At 34.9% G+C, this 17976-nt stretch overlaps 1 protein-coding gene across 1 annotated transcript; it reads left to right on the top strand.

Moving 5' to 3' along the window:
- Window positions 1-13391: 13391 nt before the first annotated feature.
- LOC110912668 (glyceraldehyde-3-phosphate dehydrogenase B, chloroplastic) lies at window positions 13392-17588 on the top strand. The gene is made up of 9 exons (XM_022157443.2): window positions 13392-13682; window positions 15044-15157; window positions 15229-15390; window positions 15463-15630; window positions 16069-16229; window positions 16317-16378; window positions 16467-16516; window positions 16746-17152; window positions 17302-17588. Exons 1-9 carry the CDS (start codon window positions 13578-13580, stop codon window positions 17435-17437), a joined length of 1365 nt encoding a protein of 454 aa, XP_022013135.1. The 5' UTR covers window positions 13392-13577; the 3' UTR covers window positions 17438-17588.
- The last annotated feature ends 388 nt before the right edge of the window (window positions 17589-17976 follow it).

Genomic DNA, 17976 nt, shown 5'->3' with positions numbered 1-17976 from the left:
TATCGAAAGGCGATCTACCACCGAAGCAAAGAAGAGCCGAAAATGATTGAAGATAAACCCAAATCAAGGGCTTGTGCAGTTTTCCATGATGATGAAGGTTTTGATTGGAGTCAAATTTTTCCAGAAGAAGACCGTATTGATTACCGATTCAAAATTAGAACAAAGGAAGATGATGAAACTCTTCACATGAAACATGATCATTATGCTTTTGTGGCTGAGATAAAAGAGAAAACTCGAGAAGAGATTTTAAAAGAGAAGACTAAGAGAGAAAGATTCATTGTTGGATGCAAAATGGAGAAAATGCAGGAAGAGTATGAAAATGCTGTTAGAAACAAAAGATGGGATAAGAAGCAAGAATGTTATGTCAACAAAGAAGGAGAACCTGTTGTTCCCAGAAGTGACATAGTTCATGATGATGTTCTTCTAGTAATTCCTCGATCCGGCGAATATTATTCAAATGTTGCAAAAGACAAAACTTATGTAAAAAGGCTGGATAAAATCATCAGGAATGCTATGACAACAAACCTGAGGAAGAGGAATGAAGAAAGAATGAAGAAGAATATTGAGAATCTGGTTAATGATCTGAAGAAGGTTGCTGAGGAGGTCAAGGTTGAAGAAAAGAAAGTTGAAGTTGAGAAAGTTGAAGATGTGAAGATGTCTGAGAAAGAGGAGGTGATAAAAGAAAAAGGTGTTGAGAAAGAAGCTGTTACTCAAAGACAGCAAGTTGAAGAAGCTGAAGTAAAGGTTGATAGTTCTGCTGATGTTGCTGGTGATGCTGGTTTTGGAGAAGAAGAAAAGCAGAATGATGCTGACCAGAATCAAACTGAAGTTGCAGCAAACACCAAAGTGCCAATCACTGAGGTAAATTCTGATTCTGACATCTTAACTGAAACTGTTGAACAGTGCAAGAAATGCATGGAACCATGCAGCGCTTGTACTAAAAAGGACGAAAAGATCAAAACAAGAGATCTTGAATTCACAAAAATCGAAGAAGTTCTCAAACACAAGTGCAAAGAAATGTTCGAAAATGAAAAAGTTTTAAAAGAAAATAATGAAATGCTTTCAGAAAAATGTAAAAAGTTAGAAAAAGAAAATGAAAGTTTAAAAGAAAAGGTTTCAAAAATGACAGAAGAATGTTCACAAAAAGAAAAAGTTTGTCAGGAAATGAAAAAGGAATATGATTCAATAAAATTGGCTTATCACATTACAAAAGAATCATATGAAAAAGTAAAAAGTGAAATGAAACTTGTTCAATCGAGACTAAGATATTGTTCTGAAACAACTGATATGTTTAAGAGACAATATGAAATAAAGCAACAAGTTGTTAATTCTTATATTGAGGATGTTGCTAAACTTAAGCGTTAGATTGTTGATTTAGAACAGGATAATAACAAGTTACAAAGTTATCACGCGTCGTCATATGTGCTTGAACGTATTTTCAACATAAAACCGGATGGGAAAGATTCTGAGCAAAACAAGAAGGTATTGGCTCAGAGTTTCATCAAGTTCCACCACCGGAAAAGTTTGCATTTTATGATGATGAAAAGGTCGAAAAAGCTTTCAACATGGTCGATCAATTGCCAGATAACATTGACGTAACCTATTCCAAATTTGATGATTCTAGTGATTCAGATGTGGTAGGTAAGGTCGTTGAAAGTGTGTTGAAAGAAGAGTTAGTTGATACAGGTAAAGTTGAATCACATGATGAAAATGAAGGTAGTTTTCATGAAGAATATCTCAAAAACTCAAAATCTGAGAAAAATTTTAATGAAGATTCAAAAGGATTGGTTTATACCATGATTGGATCGGACAAATTATTCTTAGATATTGTATTCCCGATTCAGAATGTGATTTCAGACAAAATTGACAAAGTTTTCAAAATGGTGGAGATTGAAAAAACTGAAATTCCAAAGTTTGCTGGAAAAGATCATAAAACTTTTTATAACAAACCTGGTTACAAAAAGAAAAACATGAAGGCTGGGTTGGGTTACAAAAAGAAACAGAATTGGAAGAAAAATGAAACGCCAAATTATCAGGCAAAGATGAATTTTGTTCATGGGACAAGTTCAGAAGAAGAGAAATAACTCAAATTTAGACAACAGTCTAATGAAGAGTTCTTTGCTCAAAAGAAAAAGAAAAAGCAACAACCACAGGTCAAAGATGTCTCAAAAAGAATATGCTTTAAATGTGATCAAACAGGACATCTTGTACGCAGGTGTCCAAATCTGAAACCTGTTGGTATTGAGACAAAAAAAAGAAGTCTGTTTATGTTCAAAAACAGAAATCTGATGTTGTGAATCAAAAGTCAACCAAGTTTGATTCAAAGCAAACTTGGAAGCCTAAAATGTCAAAGGCTGACTCACAACAAACATGGAAACCAGTGACACCCAGATTTAGAACAACACAAAGTTGGAAAACAACTGTTGATGCAACAAAACCAAACCAGTTTTGGAAACCAAAAGTTGTTGTTCAAAATCAAAATGTTCAAAAAGAGTCACATTTTTACAAACGAGGGACTCCAAAAGGTCAAACATGGTCTGTTAAGAAACAAATCACTTCGGTAAATGATGAAAAAGTTGAAGTCAAAATTGACGAAATCTTTGTTCAGATTGACAAAGATTTTCCAAAGTTAAATGATGTATATTGTGTTGAAATGCCTAAGGTCAAACAAACCTGGGCTAAATTGTTCAAGTGTTGAATATTTGAATATGCAGGTGCTTCCGAAGATATCTAAATGTCAACAAGAAGAGTGTCGGAGCAGCCTGGCACGGGAAGAGGAGGCTGCTGAACCCTGTATTGGTTGAAACAGGGAGTTTGTTTAATTTCTGTATATAAATAAACAATATTTCTAAAAAACCTAAAAATTAAAAACCAAAAATTAAAAACCAAAAATATGTTTTATTTTGGCAAAAATTTGAAAAATCAAAAATATGTTTGTTTTTAAATTTTGTCAAATATTCAAAAATTCAAAAAAAAATATATGTTGATTGAATATGCCGAAACCCTCATGGCTAAACAAACATGATTAATTTCACAAGATTGAAAAACGGTTTTCAAACTGTAAAAGATCAATATGTTGTAAATCATGGGGGTACATTATGTTTTCTGCAAATCAGTGCACGAAAAGCAGAAAATGGATGGCGAGATAAAGCTATCAGTATCAGGTTGTCATATTTTCTTTAATGGTTTTGGATTTTAGAGTGAGTAAGAAATTTCAGAAAATACAAAAACATTAGAAAATTTGAAAAAGCCAAAAACATGAGAAAATTCAAAAATGAGTTTTTGTGTAAAAAGAGGAAATGATAGTACATCAGTAGACAATCACAGTACGCTAAAGAAATGGAATGTTTTAATGTGATAAACGGTCTCACTGATGATATGCCAGTAGGTTTTTACACGCTTAGTAGATTGTGTTCGAGATATAAACCTAAATTTCAAACTTGCTTATATCGTGGGGAACATCTCTCGGATATATGGGTAACCCCCGAAATCTTGTTTGAAAGACCCCTTTTTCTGAGATACTAGGTCTTTATGCTTAGTGATATCTGGGGTATTATCCCGGGACTTCTGATTTTGCGGAAGCAATGGCCTAGTCCCCGTATAATACTTTTCGCTTGCTTGAAATATAGCATCACCCTCAGCATAAAAAATGATGAAACATTGCAAAATGCTAATCATGTGCTGTTGAAGAAAAGATTCTCTAAAGGGAACACACCTAAAGTCGAACCATCATCTCTCTGCTGAACGGAAGTTCTGACCTGAGCTCTCATGGTTTCGCATTTAACCCTTTACAGATATCATCTAGGTATACTCACCTGTAAGACTGAATATTGGGATCTGGATACATGAGTATATTCTGAGGTGGGACACGCGAATAAGTTTAAGTTCTTAAAACACTAAACCGTATCTCGAAACAGTTGAAATTTGTGTGAAAATTTAAGTGGATCAATATACTGACAATCTCAGTGAATCGTTTAGAACTTAAAGTGTTTAAAGCTCAACGATGCTAGTGATTTGTCATAAACTGATATGATCCTCTGACGCGAACTCAAACAAAAATATTATCTGTAAATATTTCTTTACTGCTGTATATTTCAGAAAAATCTAAAAAGATTTTCATTTCTACTTTAGTTTCGACAACTGATGTCTGAATGCTGAGTTTCAAAATCTAAGTATGCTGATTGTGTTTCTGAAAATAAAACAAGTTCATTAATTTGAAACTTGAAATTTTTAAAATCAAAAATCAAAAACAGTTTATGATATCTCCAAGGTCATTAAGTTGGACTTGGATGATTAACTGTGAGGGATTTGGATTCTTAGATTGTTAAAATATGTTGTAAAGAGCCAGTTTTTGATTGTGGATTCTTAAAACTGCCAAATCTATAAAGTTTGTTGATAAGGGGAAAGAATCAAGTATTCTTGGATATACTCATATTATTATATCTTAAAGCCAGGATCTTGATTTAGAAAGTTTAAAAGAGCCAGATTACGATTTCTGGACAATGTTAAAATGTTTGTACTTATAAATGTTTGAGAAATTGCAGATGTTATTCCAGACTACGATCCCGATAGCCGAGTCTAAGGGGGAGTCTGAAGACGAGCTCAACGCAAGGGGAAGCGTGCAAGGAGCCAGGTATCGTTCCTAGAAGAGCTTGTAATCGGAAAGCTAGGTGTCGATCCCAAAAGCACGGAAGCTTGACGAAAGGGGGAGCCTGATGAAGATATAGTCTAACGAAAGGGGGAGCTGAAGCTGAAGCTGAAGACAGATCCACGGGGATTCTGTTCAAGAAAGAGGGAGTCTACGTTGCTGAAACGTGTTAAAGCTTCAAGAAGACTCAAGAGAGAGAGAAAGACAAGTCGCTACGAGCTTGACTACGGATTGACTGCGGCAATATCCAAGGGGGGGTCTGTTGGTGCATTAATGTCTATCGCCTTCGTCAATACGAGCCGTAGCGAGAAACCGAACTATTCTAGGCTTTTATTGTAATATCTTGTTAGTAAAGGCAAGGTGGCATATTTGTAAATAAGGAAAGATTCCTTATTACCTTGGCCTGTAAATAGAAGTCTTAGGCTTAGTTTTAGAGACTTTTGACACTTTGCTCATTTGGAGACTTGGAGAGCTCTAGTGTTAGAGAGAGAAGCTAGAGAGAGAAAGTGCTCCACGTGATTCAGGTGCTTTGTACGATTTCAGATCTGATCAATAGAATCATGATTATATTACGTCTCGTGTGTTCGGTCACGTTCGTGTACGGATTCCGCACGTCACACGTTCGTTTCGCAATCGTTTCGGAGTCAAAACCGGTCCTAACAATCTTCTTTTAACCAACAAAATATGATGTAAAATGAAGTGTAGAGTGTTCTTACTACTAGCTCAAGGCTAGGGATGATCACCAGTTGATGAAGATGATAAATGTGGTGGATAAAAGCACAAGAGAAAGGCCCTTCAACTTCCGAAAGCTCCAAGCTTCTTTACTATGCTTCTAACACCTTTGAGTATGTATGGATTGAATGAGAAGTGAATGAAGGTGATGGATGTGTGGAGATGGGTGTTCGGCCGAGAATGGGGGAAGGAAGAAGAAGATGAAGTGTGTTGGTGATGAATGAGGACTATGGACTTAGAGTTTAACTTATAATCCCATAACACTAATTTAACTATTGGTTAACATGTTGCAAAATTATAGACTAGATCAACTAGAATAATCAAAGAAATCTCTAGTGGGGCCACATGTTGGGTCGTGAACTAGGGGGGGTATAGGCTTAGGTTGTAACCATAAGTTACATTTCATGGTTAAAATTCAAGTATTAGTTAGGTTATATAGTTACTAGTTATTATACAGTGTGTTATACAGTGGTAATGTTAAAACAATGCCTCTAGTGAAAATTTGGTGTTTCAGGTAGTGTCTAGTTGTTCGGTTGGTTACCGGTTCGTTAAGGTGCTAAACTATGCAGTTTAGTGAGCTTTATGTTACCCGTTGCGACAGTTTTGATTCCTGACACTTAGGAAAGCATTCAAGACCATTTAACCATATTTCTGCATGATATTAATGTGTTTAAATGCTGAATTTTGCTGAATTCTGCAGAATTCTGCAGTTTATATGAGTTTTAGGCACTTTCCGGCACTTAAACTATCTCTAGGAAGGCAGTTTTGTGATCCTTACTTTCCTACACACTATACTAGTGTAATACTTGGTTTCTGGCTCATTCTGTGTCTCAACACAATGTCTGTCTATGTACTGAACTCTGTCAGCATTTTTCTGATTTGTCTGATAACTGTGCTAGTTGTGTTTCGTGCATCATTTGAGTCAGTAACGTTCTCATGCAATAATGATATGACATTAAGCAATATGTGATGCACATGTATGTATCATAGCAATAATCAGAAGGCAATTCATGTCATTAATTGTAATTCAGCACAGTCTTTAAGCACTAATCATGATTTAATAGTTGTACGGATACCTGGAATTTTGGCAGTTGTCACAATCTAGTCCATAGACTGTTTTGATCGGACGATCCATAAGCGTTCTCACTGTTCTCATACTTTTCAACGTTTTCCCTAAATCCTGATCCTATATATATATATATATTTATAATTTATATAATCTTAAATCATGAACTAATTCCATTCCATCTTCTACTTTTATTACACTTTTTAAAAAAAGAAAATATTAATTTGAAATAAAATATACTAATTCTTTTGTATTCAGAAAAAAAATTCTTACTTCGTAAACGTATCATTTAAAATGGGTAATGGTATATTTTTTATTTAATTTTGTATGCATAGTTCATATTAGGATTATATGTATTCATATCAAAATTTATATTTATTATCTGTGATGCAAGAAATAATATGAAATTTAAAAAATAATCCAAATTTATAATCGTTATGTCCTTCAAATGCAACCAACCTCAACAATAACATATTTATTTTAAAAAACTCATTCAAGTTTATATAGATTGAAAACACATTTTTTTTCCAAAAAAACTCGATCAACTCCATGATTATCTTAAAGCCTTTCATTTTCTATCCTCAAACCTATTAACACATAGGTTTATAACCTAGTTATATATAAAACACAACCAAAGCAGGTTTAAAATTGTACCTTGACGAAAACCAAAAGCTCGCACAATGGATGCAACGAACGACTCCGGTAGTGAGTCAGGTCACAATATCTCCAAGATCACCACGAAACCCTACACGCAAAATGGATCCAATCCGAGACAACAAACTAGACGGTGCAAGGCGGTGGCGATGTGTGACGATGGACGGTGGCTGCACGGTGGTGATAGTGGTGGTAGATGGGGCAGCTTGGGTGGGGCCTGTGTGACAACTAGCACTTTTCCATGTATTTCCGTACAATGTGAACAGTAACTTGTGATATATGGTTGTGTATGATGAATTTATGATATGAATGATTGCATGATTTACTTTCAAAGAACTCACAAATACATTACCTATTGCATGTTACCTGTGATTGTTAAATGCAACTTGAAACAGTTAAATTAGTGCATAGAACGTAACTAGCACAATAATCAGAGAAACTCGTAGTACTGACGGGAGTTCAGTACTTAGACAGACATGTTGTTTGAACACAGAATGAGCCCAGGACCAAGATTTACTCTAGAATACTATGTAGGAAAGCAAGGGTTATAAAACTGCCTTCCGAGTGACGATTTAAGCACTAAAAAGTGCCCGAAACACACCCTAAATGCCGAATTCTGCAGAAAACAGCAAAATCAGCTTTTGAACATCAAAATATAATGCAAAAATATGATATAAGTGTCCAGAATAACTTGTTAAGTGTCGGGATGAAAACTGTCATAAAAGGCATCTCATAACACACTAAAAAGCGCAATTTAGCACCTAAACGAACCGGTAACCAAACGAACAACCGGACACTACCCGAAACACCAAAATTAAACTAGAAACATTGTTTTAACATCATGAAACTAGTTATTACCACTAAACATCGTATTACATCCTAAAAACACCTACACACATTAAACCCCTAATTTAACACTTGAAATGTAACTAAACATGTAACTAGTGATTGAAACTCAACCATGAACCCCCCCCCCCTCTAGAAGACGGTCAACAAGGGGTCCCACACCCCTTGATTTTTCTTGATTATTTTATGTGATTTGTTAAGTAGATATCAAACATATTACCCAATGTATAAGCACATGTTGGAAAAGAGTTAATAAAAACCATAAGTCCTTAACACTTATCTTCATCATCATTCAAAGTTCACAAAACCTTCTCCTCTCCCTCTCAAGCTCACGACCAACACTCCCCTTTCTTCTCTAAATTTTTCAAGCTCATTTCCATACAATCTAAGGTGTTTCTAAGGTGTATCAAGCATACTTAGGAAGGTTGCAAGCAAGGAGACTTGAAGGACCTTCTTGGAGAGCTATTAACCACCTATTTTCTTCTTCATCTTGCATCTTGATCTTCCCTAGCCCTTGTGCTAGTAGTAATAAGCTCTCTTGATCTTGTTTTTACACTTGATTCTAATAGTTAAAGTATGTAGTAACATGACAATCTAAAGATTACACCAAAACAAGAACATGAACATAAGAACAAAGCTTAAAATCATGAAGATCTAAGTTGTTTAAGTGTATGTGATGAACATGTTTGTTGATTTCTTGAATGTATGGTGTAGATCACCACATAAAGCTTGCTAGATGATGATTTAAAACATGATCTAGCAAGTATGAGGATGGATCTTGAAAAATTTATGTTGATCATCCTTTATGTTAAGTATGAACTTGAAGATGAACATGATTTTGTGTAGGATGATGATTCCTACAAGTTGTGAATCTTAAAAATATAAGATTTCAAAGATAAAAGTTTTAAGAAACTAAAGTTTACATCAAGATTCAACATGATTTGGTTTTAAAAGAAAGTAAACATGTTTTAAGTGTTAAAATGGAACCTTTAAATTGTATTAAGCATGAAAGAGTCAAGAAGAATAATTTTTGTAAAAGTGTGTTACAAGTTGTAAAGATGGAAATTTTGTAAGAAAGAGTTTTATGAAATAAAAACAAGGGAAATTGGCCTGTAATAATCCCACCTAGACCTTATTGGCTATTAATAACCCCACCTCAGAATATTCCCCCACCAGTCACACCTTTCACTTATTTTTCCTACAATGGTCCCCTGTTAAAAAAGCTTAACGGAGTTAAACTTTTATCCAAACTACAAACAAATTTTTTAGGGCTGTTGATTAGAACGACGATATGAGTCCGTTGATGTAAAACTTGCCTCGGAACGGTTTTATACCATCTTGTAGAAATATATGTAATGGCTCATGGTAAGTTGTAGGTTGATTGTTGATGATTGATGATGAATTTTTGAAAAGAAAATGATATGGTAATAAGCATGGAAACCTCCATTTTCAAGAGAAACTATGGCAAAATTTTTGTAAAAATTCAACACTTAGAAAAATATTTTTAAACAAGTGTTTACAAGTAATTTTTGATCATGGTTTTGAATATAAAATTCGCCATAATTTTTGTTATAAAAATTACAAGTATGGGAGGTTGATTTCCAATAATAAAAATGACTAAGTATATATTTAGGAAAACATATATTTAGAAGTTACAAAATTATGTGCTACTTGTATATTGCTTGTATTAGTTATATTAAAATTAGGAACTTGAAAATAATACACCACACCAAAATACTAAAAGTTGTAGTTTGAAATATTACAAAAATCACAAGGAAAAATAAATATATAACTTATACCCAATTATTGGACGATTCAGAAAATGGACATTTTGGACTATATATATATATTCCGGAAATAAATTCGTATCTTGACAAATGTGATAAACGGTATCTTTGAAACCGAAGAAACGGCAAAATATGAAATTTTACAACTATTATAAAATATATCATGTTTTGTCAAAGTAGAAAATATATTATTTTGAAATGGGAGAAAATATATATTTTCAAGATCAACTCAAAAATAAATTATTTTGGTAAAAACTAAAAATATATAGTTTTCTAAGTTTAATCTTAAAAATATATATTTTTAAGATATATGTAGAAGTATACATATTTTTATCAAATAAAATGTATAGATATTTTTCTATAAAAATTCTTTTAAAATATGTATATTTCAAGAATAAAAAGTTGGTGATTTTTAATTGTACAAAAATAATATTCCAGAAAATTATACATAAATTAAGTATAAAATACTTAATAAATACAAGAAAATACATATTCCTATACATATAAATACATACCGGCATACACTACTAATACTTGGCAAAATATGCAAATACAAGTATACCTATACTTGGAAAATATATATATGTGAGAACCAAAAGACAAAACAAGTTAAAAATATATTTTTAACAATATTCCAAATAATGGGATGGAAATAGTTTAAGTTAAAATATCCTTATTTTAACTAATATTTATATTATTTGGAATTATATAATTATATAAACAACATATACCAAGCATGTAACTCAAAGTATACCAAAATTCCAAAATAAGCCTTAATAAATAACTAAGGCTAAGAGTCGTTACAAGACCCAAGCGTCTAATAAAACTTAGCATGTGTGTAGGTGGTAGTACGGCTTAAGGATACTTACTTTGGGGTACACAAGATTACGGACGCAAACTTGTGAGTTCATGTCCCCCTTTTCTCTTAACTGTTTTCGGATTTATAACTTTCAGGGGTGAAATACATGTTTCAAATGGTATGGTTTAGTTAAGGAATGAACTGTTAGATCATGTGGATGGGTAGGCGCACACTTAAGACCATTAATCTTGTTTATGACCGAAGGGCAGGAGTGGTAGATCCATCGGGTGTAGCAAGCCCCACTCATGGGTCCAGAAGTGGCCACATGTAGTGACTATGTCTAGGGATGACAATGGGTCGGGTTTGGGACGGGTTTAGGTAATCCCAACCCCAAACCCGATTAGATATGCTTGTCCCAAACCCGTCCCAAAACCCGTCGGGTTTCTAGCGGGTAAATACCCATCGGGTATTGGGTATACCCGTGGGTTTCGGGTAACCCATTAATTTTAAAAAGTTTACCCGTTGGGTATACCTGACCCAAAACCCATCGGGTAACTACTAATCAGTTACATTTAGTATTATCACTAAAGAAATATATCAAATAACTATAATGTATACGGGATAAAATACCTATATGGATAGGAAAAAGGATGTATTATATATTTACATATTTAAAAATATAAAAGAAATTATATCGGGTATATAATCGGGTAAACGGGTTTACTTTATCGGGTAATTGGGTCGGGTAAACAAGTATATCACCAAATCCCAAACCCATCCCAAACTCGCGAAAAAAATAAAAACTAGTCCCAAACCCGTCCCAAACCCGATTGACCGAACCCAAACTCGTCCCAGATGTGTCGGGTTTCGGGTTTACCCATTGGGTTCGGGTTCGATTGCCATCCCTAACTATGTCGTTCCAGCCGGGTGGACTGGTACAAAATCTGCTAGGTTTGAGCCTTCCTACGCCATTGCACACATATTAATGTCCTTGCAAAATATTAATTGATCTGTTCATAGACGCCTTACATACCGGTTATCAAAGGAATTCTCTCAAATGTTTACAAGTTTATACGAGCTCACATACAAAACACACGAACTCGCTCAACTTTTGTTGATGTTTTCAAATTACATGTATTTCAGGAAACTAAATGGATCTTGCGGCGTTGGGAAAGATTTCAAGAAGTAATTTCAAGATGAGATGTCATCCTATTTTGAAGGGTTTGATTTGTATATCTTATCCTGGATAAGATATATGAGACAAAGCCTTGGTTTAAAAGTCTTTGGTTAAAAGTCCTTTTATGGAACTTATTACTTTGGATGGTTTATACACTTAGTATGAAGTTTGTTGGTTGAAACTTAACAACTTGTGTTTGTATTATTTTTAAAACTTATGAATGGATGAACATCAATTTTAGTCATATAAATGTTTATTATAATTGAATGCAATGAAACTGATCAAGTCACACGTACATGCTTCCGCAAAAAGTCAGGGTGTGACAGCCTGTCGGTCACATAAGGGGGGAGAGAGGAAGATGGTGGGTAGGGTTTCAGGTTTATCTCTTATATATTGTATCTGATACAACAATTTCGGTAATTAGGGTTTTAGGTTATGGTTCTATTTATAGAACCCCTGATTACACACTAGGCCACTAACTATTTGACCTTGTTTTATTATCTAATAATAAAACAATTTTCTTTAGTTATCATTCATTAATAACTAATCCTCGTTTATGTCAAATAACCATTATTCACCGCTCACTAGTCAAAACGCGTTGACTTTGTTTTATTATTGATAAATAACCCTTTCCAGTTGGGTTGTTGTCCAATGGTAAGAAACAAAGCTTTTTTTTTTAAAAAGACCCATGTTCAAATCTTGGGTAATGAGTAATTTAGGAGTAGTGTGGTAAATGTGTCATGTTAGCCTTAAAAAAACCATTTTAATTTATTATCTAAATAATAAATTATTTCACGTTTAACTATTTTAAAAGACATCGATTATTTCCACTAAATTAATTGTTTCGCAAACAATTAATATTTCTACAGTATTCCCAAATACTTATTCTCCACAATTAATCCGTTTTGTGATTAATAATATTTAATAATTAAATATCATTTTTTGTTTGTTGTCCAAAGTGCAACTCTTTGGATCCTATCTTAATAACAATGTTAAACATTGATAATTGGACACTTACATCCAATAGAAAGCATCATCATTATAATTTTCCATTATATATTATATATTTTATTAAAAAGTAAACCTACTTTCTACATTTTCTTTTGAAATATGTATTTGATAATATTTATTATTTGTATTTTTATAATGTAAAGTATTAACTTATATGAATTTTACATATTTTAGATAGTTTTAACTTTTTATAGCTATGCTTATATGTATGCAGTTTATCGTTTTTTTTTTTTATGTTTTGTTGTAATTGTTAAAAAACATATAATCATATAAAAATTAGAACATAAGAAAAAATATACTTAAAATCCCAACGGGTATCTTTTAACAAACTAACGAGTATGCCTAATATTCGCAGATATGCCCAATACCCTCTCTACATGTAATTATTCGACAAGGTTTCACAGCGATTAAAACCCGATTTCAAACTTAAACCGAACTAGTCAAAACTCTATTTCAAACCCGAACCTATCTTTTCCCACTCAAAAACCAGTTCTAGCACGAACTGGTTTTTGACCAAAATGGAGCCAAACAGAGTTCCAACCAGAACCGATTTGGCCCAAATACCCTCTATAGGCCGGGTCGGATCATTTTGGTATTCGTTGCTATACGACAGTAGGAGTCCATGCCACATGTTAAGGGAGGGTTACTACCAAGAAACGAATAATAACATGCAGATTGTGGTTGAGAATTTTGGATGTATGGGCGATGGATCATCTTATCTATTTCTCCCGCCACTCACTTGCTTCCCATATTTTCAACCCCATAATCCTAAACAACAAAACACCAAACAACATTCTCTATAAAAGCAAGCTGAAGAACCAACCAACTGACCTCTGAGTTTTCAGTTGCAGACAGCCATGGCCTCCAATGCAGCTCTGGCTTCCACCAGAATCCCCACTATCACTAGGCTACCCGCCAAAACCTCTGTCTCAACCTCCTTCCCTTCCCACTGCTCTACCAAGGTTCGCCTTCAGTTTGAATTGAATGATTTGATTTCACTGTGTGTTAATTGAATTTGAATTGATTCCGCTGTGTGTGTGAGTATGTAGGGCTGTAAACGAACATGTTCGTGTTCGTTCGTTAAGGAAATTAACATGTTCGTGAACTGTTCACGAACGCATACCGAACATAAGTTTGTGTTCGTGTTCGTTCGTTAAGCAAATTCAGTTGTTCACGAACAGTTCGTGAACACTGGCCTCGAACCCAAACGAATAATAAAAACGAACACAAACGAATATTTAACTTGAAAATAAAACATAAAAACATTGTTTTACTTAAACATTTGATATAAGCAGTTAAATACAACCATCAAATGATAAATCAAAACACAAGAAGTCTACTACATCACCAAACGATGAATCAAGTTTAACTACCTTAGACATAATTATCCCCAAAAATGTCTTAGAATGTCCAAATTTTAGCTAACTTAGAAAAAATAGAGTTTCAAGTTTTCAATATATTTAGATAAAAGGTTTATTATTTATTGTTTTTTAATATAAACAAATGAACACGAATGAACGTCCGAACATATTACCGAACGTTCACGAACGCAGTCGAACGAACGAGACCTGTGTTCGTGTTCGTTCGCTAAGCTAACCGAACAAAATTTTTTGTTTGTGTTCGTTCGTTAAGCTAATCGAACGAACATAAAGAACTTCCCGCCGAACAGTTTACGAACTGTTCGCTGAACATTCGGTTCATTTCCAGCCCTATGAGTATGTGTAGTAGATTCGGTGTGAATCTGGGGGGGGGGGGGTTATTGCACGGACCTCCCGGCCGCTGGAGTGATCCCACTCCACAAGCTAGCAACGTCCCAATGCTGCCTGGCGGTGAATACCCCATCCCGAGCTGAGTCCGTTTTCCTCTGGGAAGAAGGTGGCAGAATACCCCCTGCCTGGACTCGAACCCGGGTCTCTATGAAGAGTAGAGGTGGGACTGGCCAACTGGGACCCCCCAGTTACTGTGTGTAAAAGTATGTTTACCGTTAATTCAAATCAGTAAATTACTTTTTGAGTCCCTGTATTTTAGTGGTTTTAACCACTTGAGTTTAAAATCAAAAAGTTTAACACCCTGAGTCCCTAACCGCTCATTTTTTATAACGTTTTAAGTCCAATTTTGTTTATTTTATAACATTTTGAGTACAATTTTGTTAAAAAAAAAAACTGGACTCAAAAGGTTAAAAGATTTGACTCAAAAGATTATATAAAAAGCGTCCAGGACTAAACTTTTAATTTTGGACTTAAAACCATAAAACACAGAACTCAAAAAAAGTAATTTACTCGAATTTCAATGTTGAATTTGATTTCTGGTAATATATATGCAGAGATCGGAAGTAGCAGAATTCTCGGGGCTACGATCCAGCGGCAGTGTGAGCTACGCCAAGTACGTGAAGGACTCATCCTTCTTCGACGCTGTGTCGGCCCAATTTACCCCCAAGGTATTCGTGTCATAGAACAATATACAATCATGGTTTAATGCTTGAACTTATTATTGTTTGTAAATGATCAGGCTGCAGGGTCAGGTGTTGTTAAGGTAGAAACAGTTGCTAAGCTGAAGGTAGCAATCAACGGATTTGGAAGAATTGGCCGCAACTTTCTCCGCTGCTGGCACGGTAGAAAGGACTCACCACTAGAGGTCGTGGTGGTCAACGACAGTGGTGGTGTCAAAAATGTAAGTCAATGTTACTGCAAATGGTATTCGTTGTCAAAGCTTGATTGCGGTTGTGAATTGCGATATGTGTAGGCTTCTCACTTGCTCAAGTACGACTCCATGTTGGGTACCTTCAAAGCCGATGTTAAGATCGTTGATAACGAGACCATTAGTGTCGATGGAAAGTTGATTAAGGTTGTTTCCAGCCGAGACCCTCTTAAGCTTCCCTGGGCTGAACTCGGCATCGATATTGTTATCGAGGTATGTCTGCTTTAATAAACAGGTCGTGTTCGGGTTGACTTAACAGGGCCATGTTTGGTTTGAGTAAACATGGTTTATGACCCAACTTGTTGTTTGATATTTAAAAGAAACCAATATGTTTTAACCCGAACCCATTTTGATCGAAAGCTAACAAATAAAAAGTGACCCGTTATTTTCTTCGAAAGCCAACAAATAAAAAGTGACCCGTTAACTTCGAAAGCCAACAAATAAAAAGTGACCCGTTAACTTAGCTGCTCGAACCAATTACTTTATGAGGCTTACTATTTATAAAATTTGCACAATAAATTAGGTTTTCAAATCATTTAATCCTTTAGCTAGTTTTAAGCATGCACTAGTAACATACAAATAGAAGTAACCATTTTTGAAATAATCACATTTTTCGTTTAAAGTTGGATTAAAATGGTATGTGACGACTAGGGAACTGGGGTGTTTGTGGACGGGCCAGGAGCAGGCAAGCACATCCAAGCCGGTGCTAAGAAAGTCATCATCACCGCACCTGCAAAAGGTGCCGATATTCCAACATATGTTGTTGGTGTTAACGAGCAGGACTATGATCATGATGTTGCCAACATTGTTAGGTCCGTTTACTTTATGTAAATTTTTATATCATACGTATAACTTAACTTGTCAAATTTAAAACTTTTGAAATATTATCGTCTGCGCAGCAACGCGTCTTGCACCACCAACTGCTTGGCTCCTTTCGTGAAGGTCATGGACGAAGAATTCAGTAAGCATATATAACTCGTACCATACACTCGTGTAGCAGATTATGCATCTTTTTTCGACCGTAAAAGCTAACTTTTTTTTTTCTATAGATATCGTGAAGGGAACGATGACCACAACTCACTCCTACACCGGTGACCAGGTACATCGAGATGATTCTCATCATTTCATTTATACAGTGAAATAGATTGTTATAAGTAATTAAAATTATTTGGAGTTAGGAAAAGAAAGGGTATATATGATATTGCGCAATTAATATTTAAATAAATTATTTGTTAAAGTGCACAATTTATTATGATGTAGAAAAATGTTTTCTTAAGCTAAAAGAATCATGTGGATGTCTTGTAGTCATACTAATTGCTTTGAGACAGAGGCTATTGGATGCTTCACACAGGGACTTGAGGAGAGCTCGAGCGGCGGCATTGAACATAGTTCCAACGAGTACGGGTGCAGCCAAGGCTGTGTCTTTGGTCCTGCCACAGCTTAAGGGCAAGCTCAATGGCATAGCACTTCGTGTTCCCACCCCTAATGTCTCGGTTGTTGACCTTGTGGTCAATGTTGCTAAGAAGGGACTAACGGCTGAAGATGTAAATGCTGCTTTCAGGAAAGCCGCCGACGGGCCATTGAAAGGAATCTTGTCGGTTTGTGACGAGCCACTTGTGTCAGTGGACTTTAGGTGCTCTGATGTTTCGTCCACTATTGACTCATCGTTGACCATGGTCATGGGTGACGATATGGTTAAGGTTGTTGCTTGGTATGACAATGAGTGGGGATACAGGTATGCTCTAAGTATATTTGGCTTTTGCTATAGTGGTAAATTATGATGGTTTAACGGGTTGAGTAACAAGTGAAAACATGTTTAGGATAAAATAAGTAACTTTTTTCTATTGATGAAAGAAGCTAACATGTGTCACTCTTTGAATGTAGTCAACGTGTGGTTGATCTGGCACATTTGGTGGCGGCCAAATGGCCAGGTGCTGCACCAGTAGGAAGCGGAGATCCGTTGGAGGACTTTTGCAAGAAAAATCCCGGTGAAGAAGAGTGCAAAGTTTACGAATTTTAATTATATCCTTTGTTCATACTATATTCTTCTTCTCTTCGAGCTTTCCATAAAATGTCATAGTCATCATATATTATGTCTAAACTATGTAAAGACTTGACACATCATATAGGCATTTTTCACATCTATATATATCTTTAACTTGTGCGTGGCATTGTTGATAGATAAGCACAGTGTGTGCGTGGCATTGTTGATAGATAAGCACATTGTGTTTCTTTAATGACATAGTTTGCAATTCGTATCATTGAAAGCCGTCTTTATATTTTAAAAGGGGTAACTTCACACATTGATCACTCAAAGTTTATTTTTTCCCCTCTAGAGTCCTAAGATGTTTTACTTTTGTAAAATTATTTTATAAATGTCCTTTTTTTTAAGTAAACTGAGAAATCTAATATACAATGTGATCTAATTAAATGTTGAATACACTAGTGGAAGAATTACCTAAAGGTAATAAAATATTATATGAATAATTATATGAATAATATTTCAATAGAATCACGAGTTAAATTAGTGATTCATGATGTGTGCAGAATAACCACTAC

Source organism: Helianthus annuus, chromosome 15 (genome assembly GCF_002127325.2).
Source record: "Helianthus annuus cultivar XRQ/B chromosome 15, HanXRQr2.0-SUNRISE, whole genome shotgun sequence".
In the NCBI taxonomy this organism is placed as follows: Eukaryota; Viridiplantae; Streptophyta; class Magnoliopsida; order Asterales; family Asteraceae; genus Helianthus; species Helianthus annuus.
Note: the sequence above shows the minus strand (reverse complement) of the source record. Positions and strands in the feature narration are given on the sequence as shown.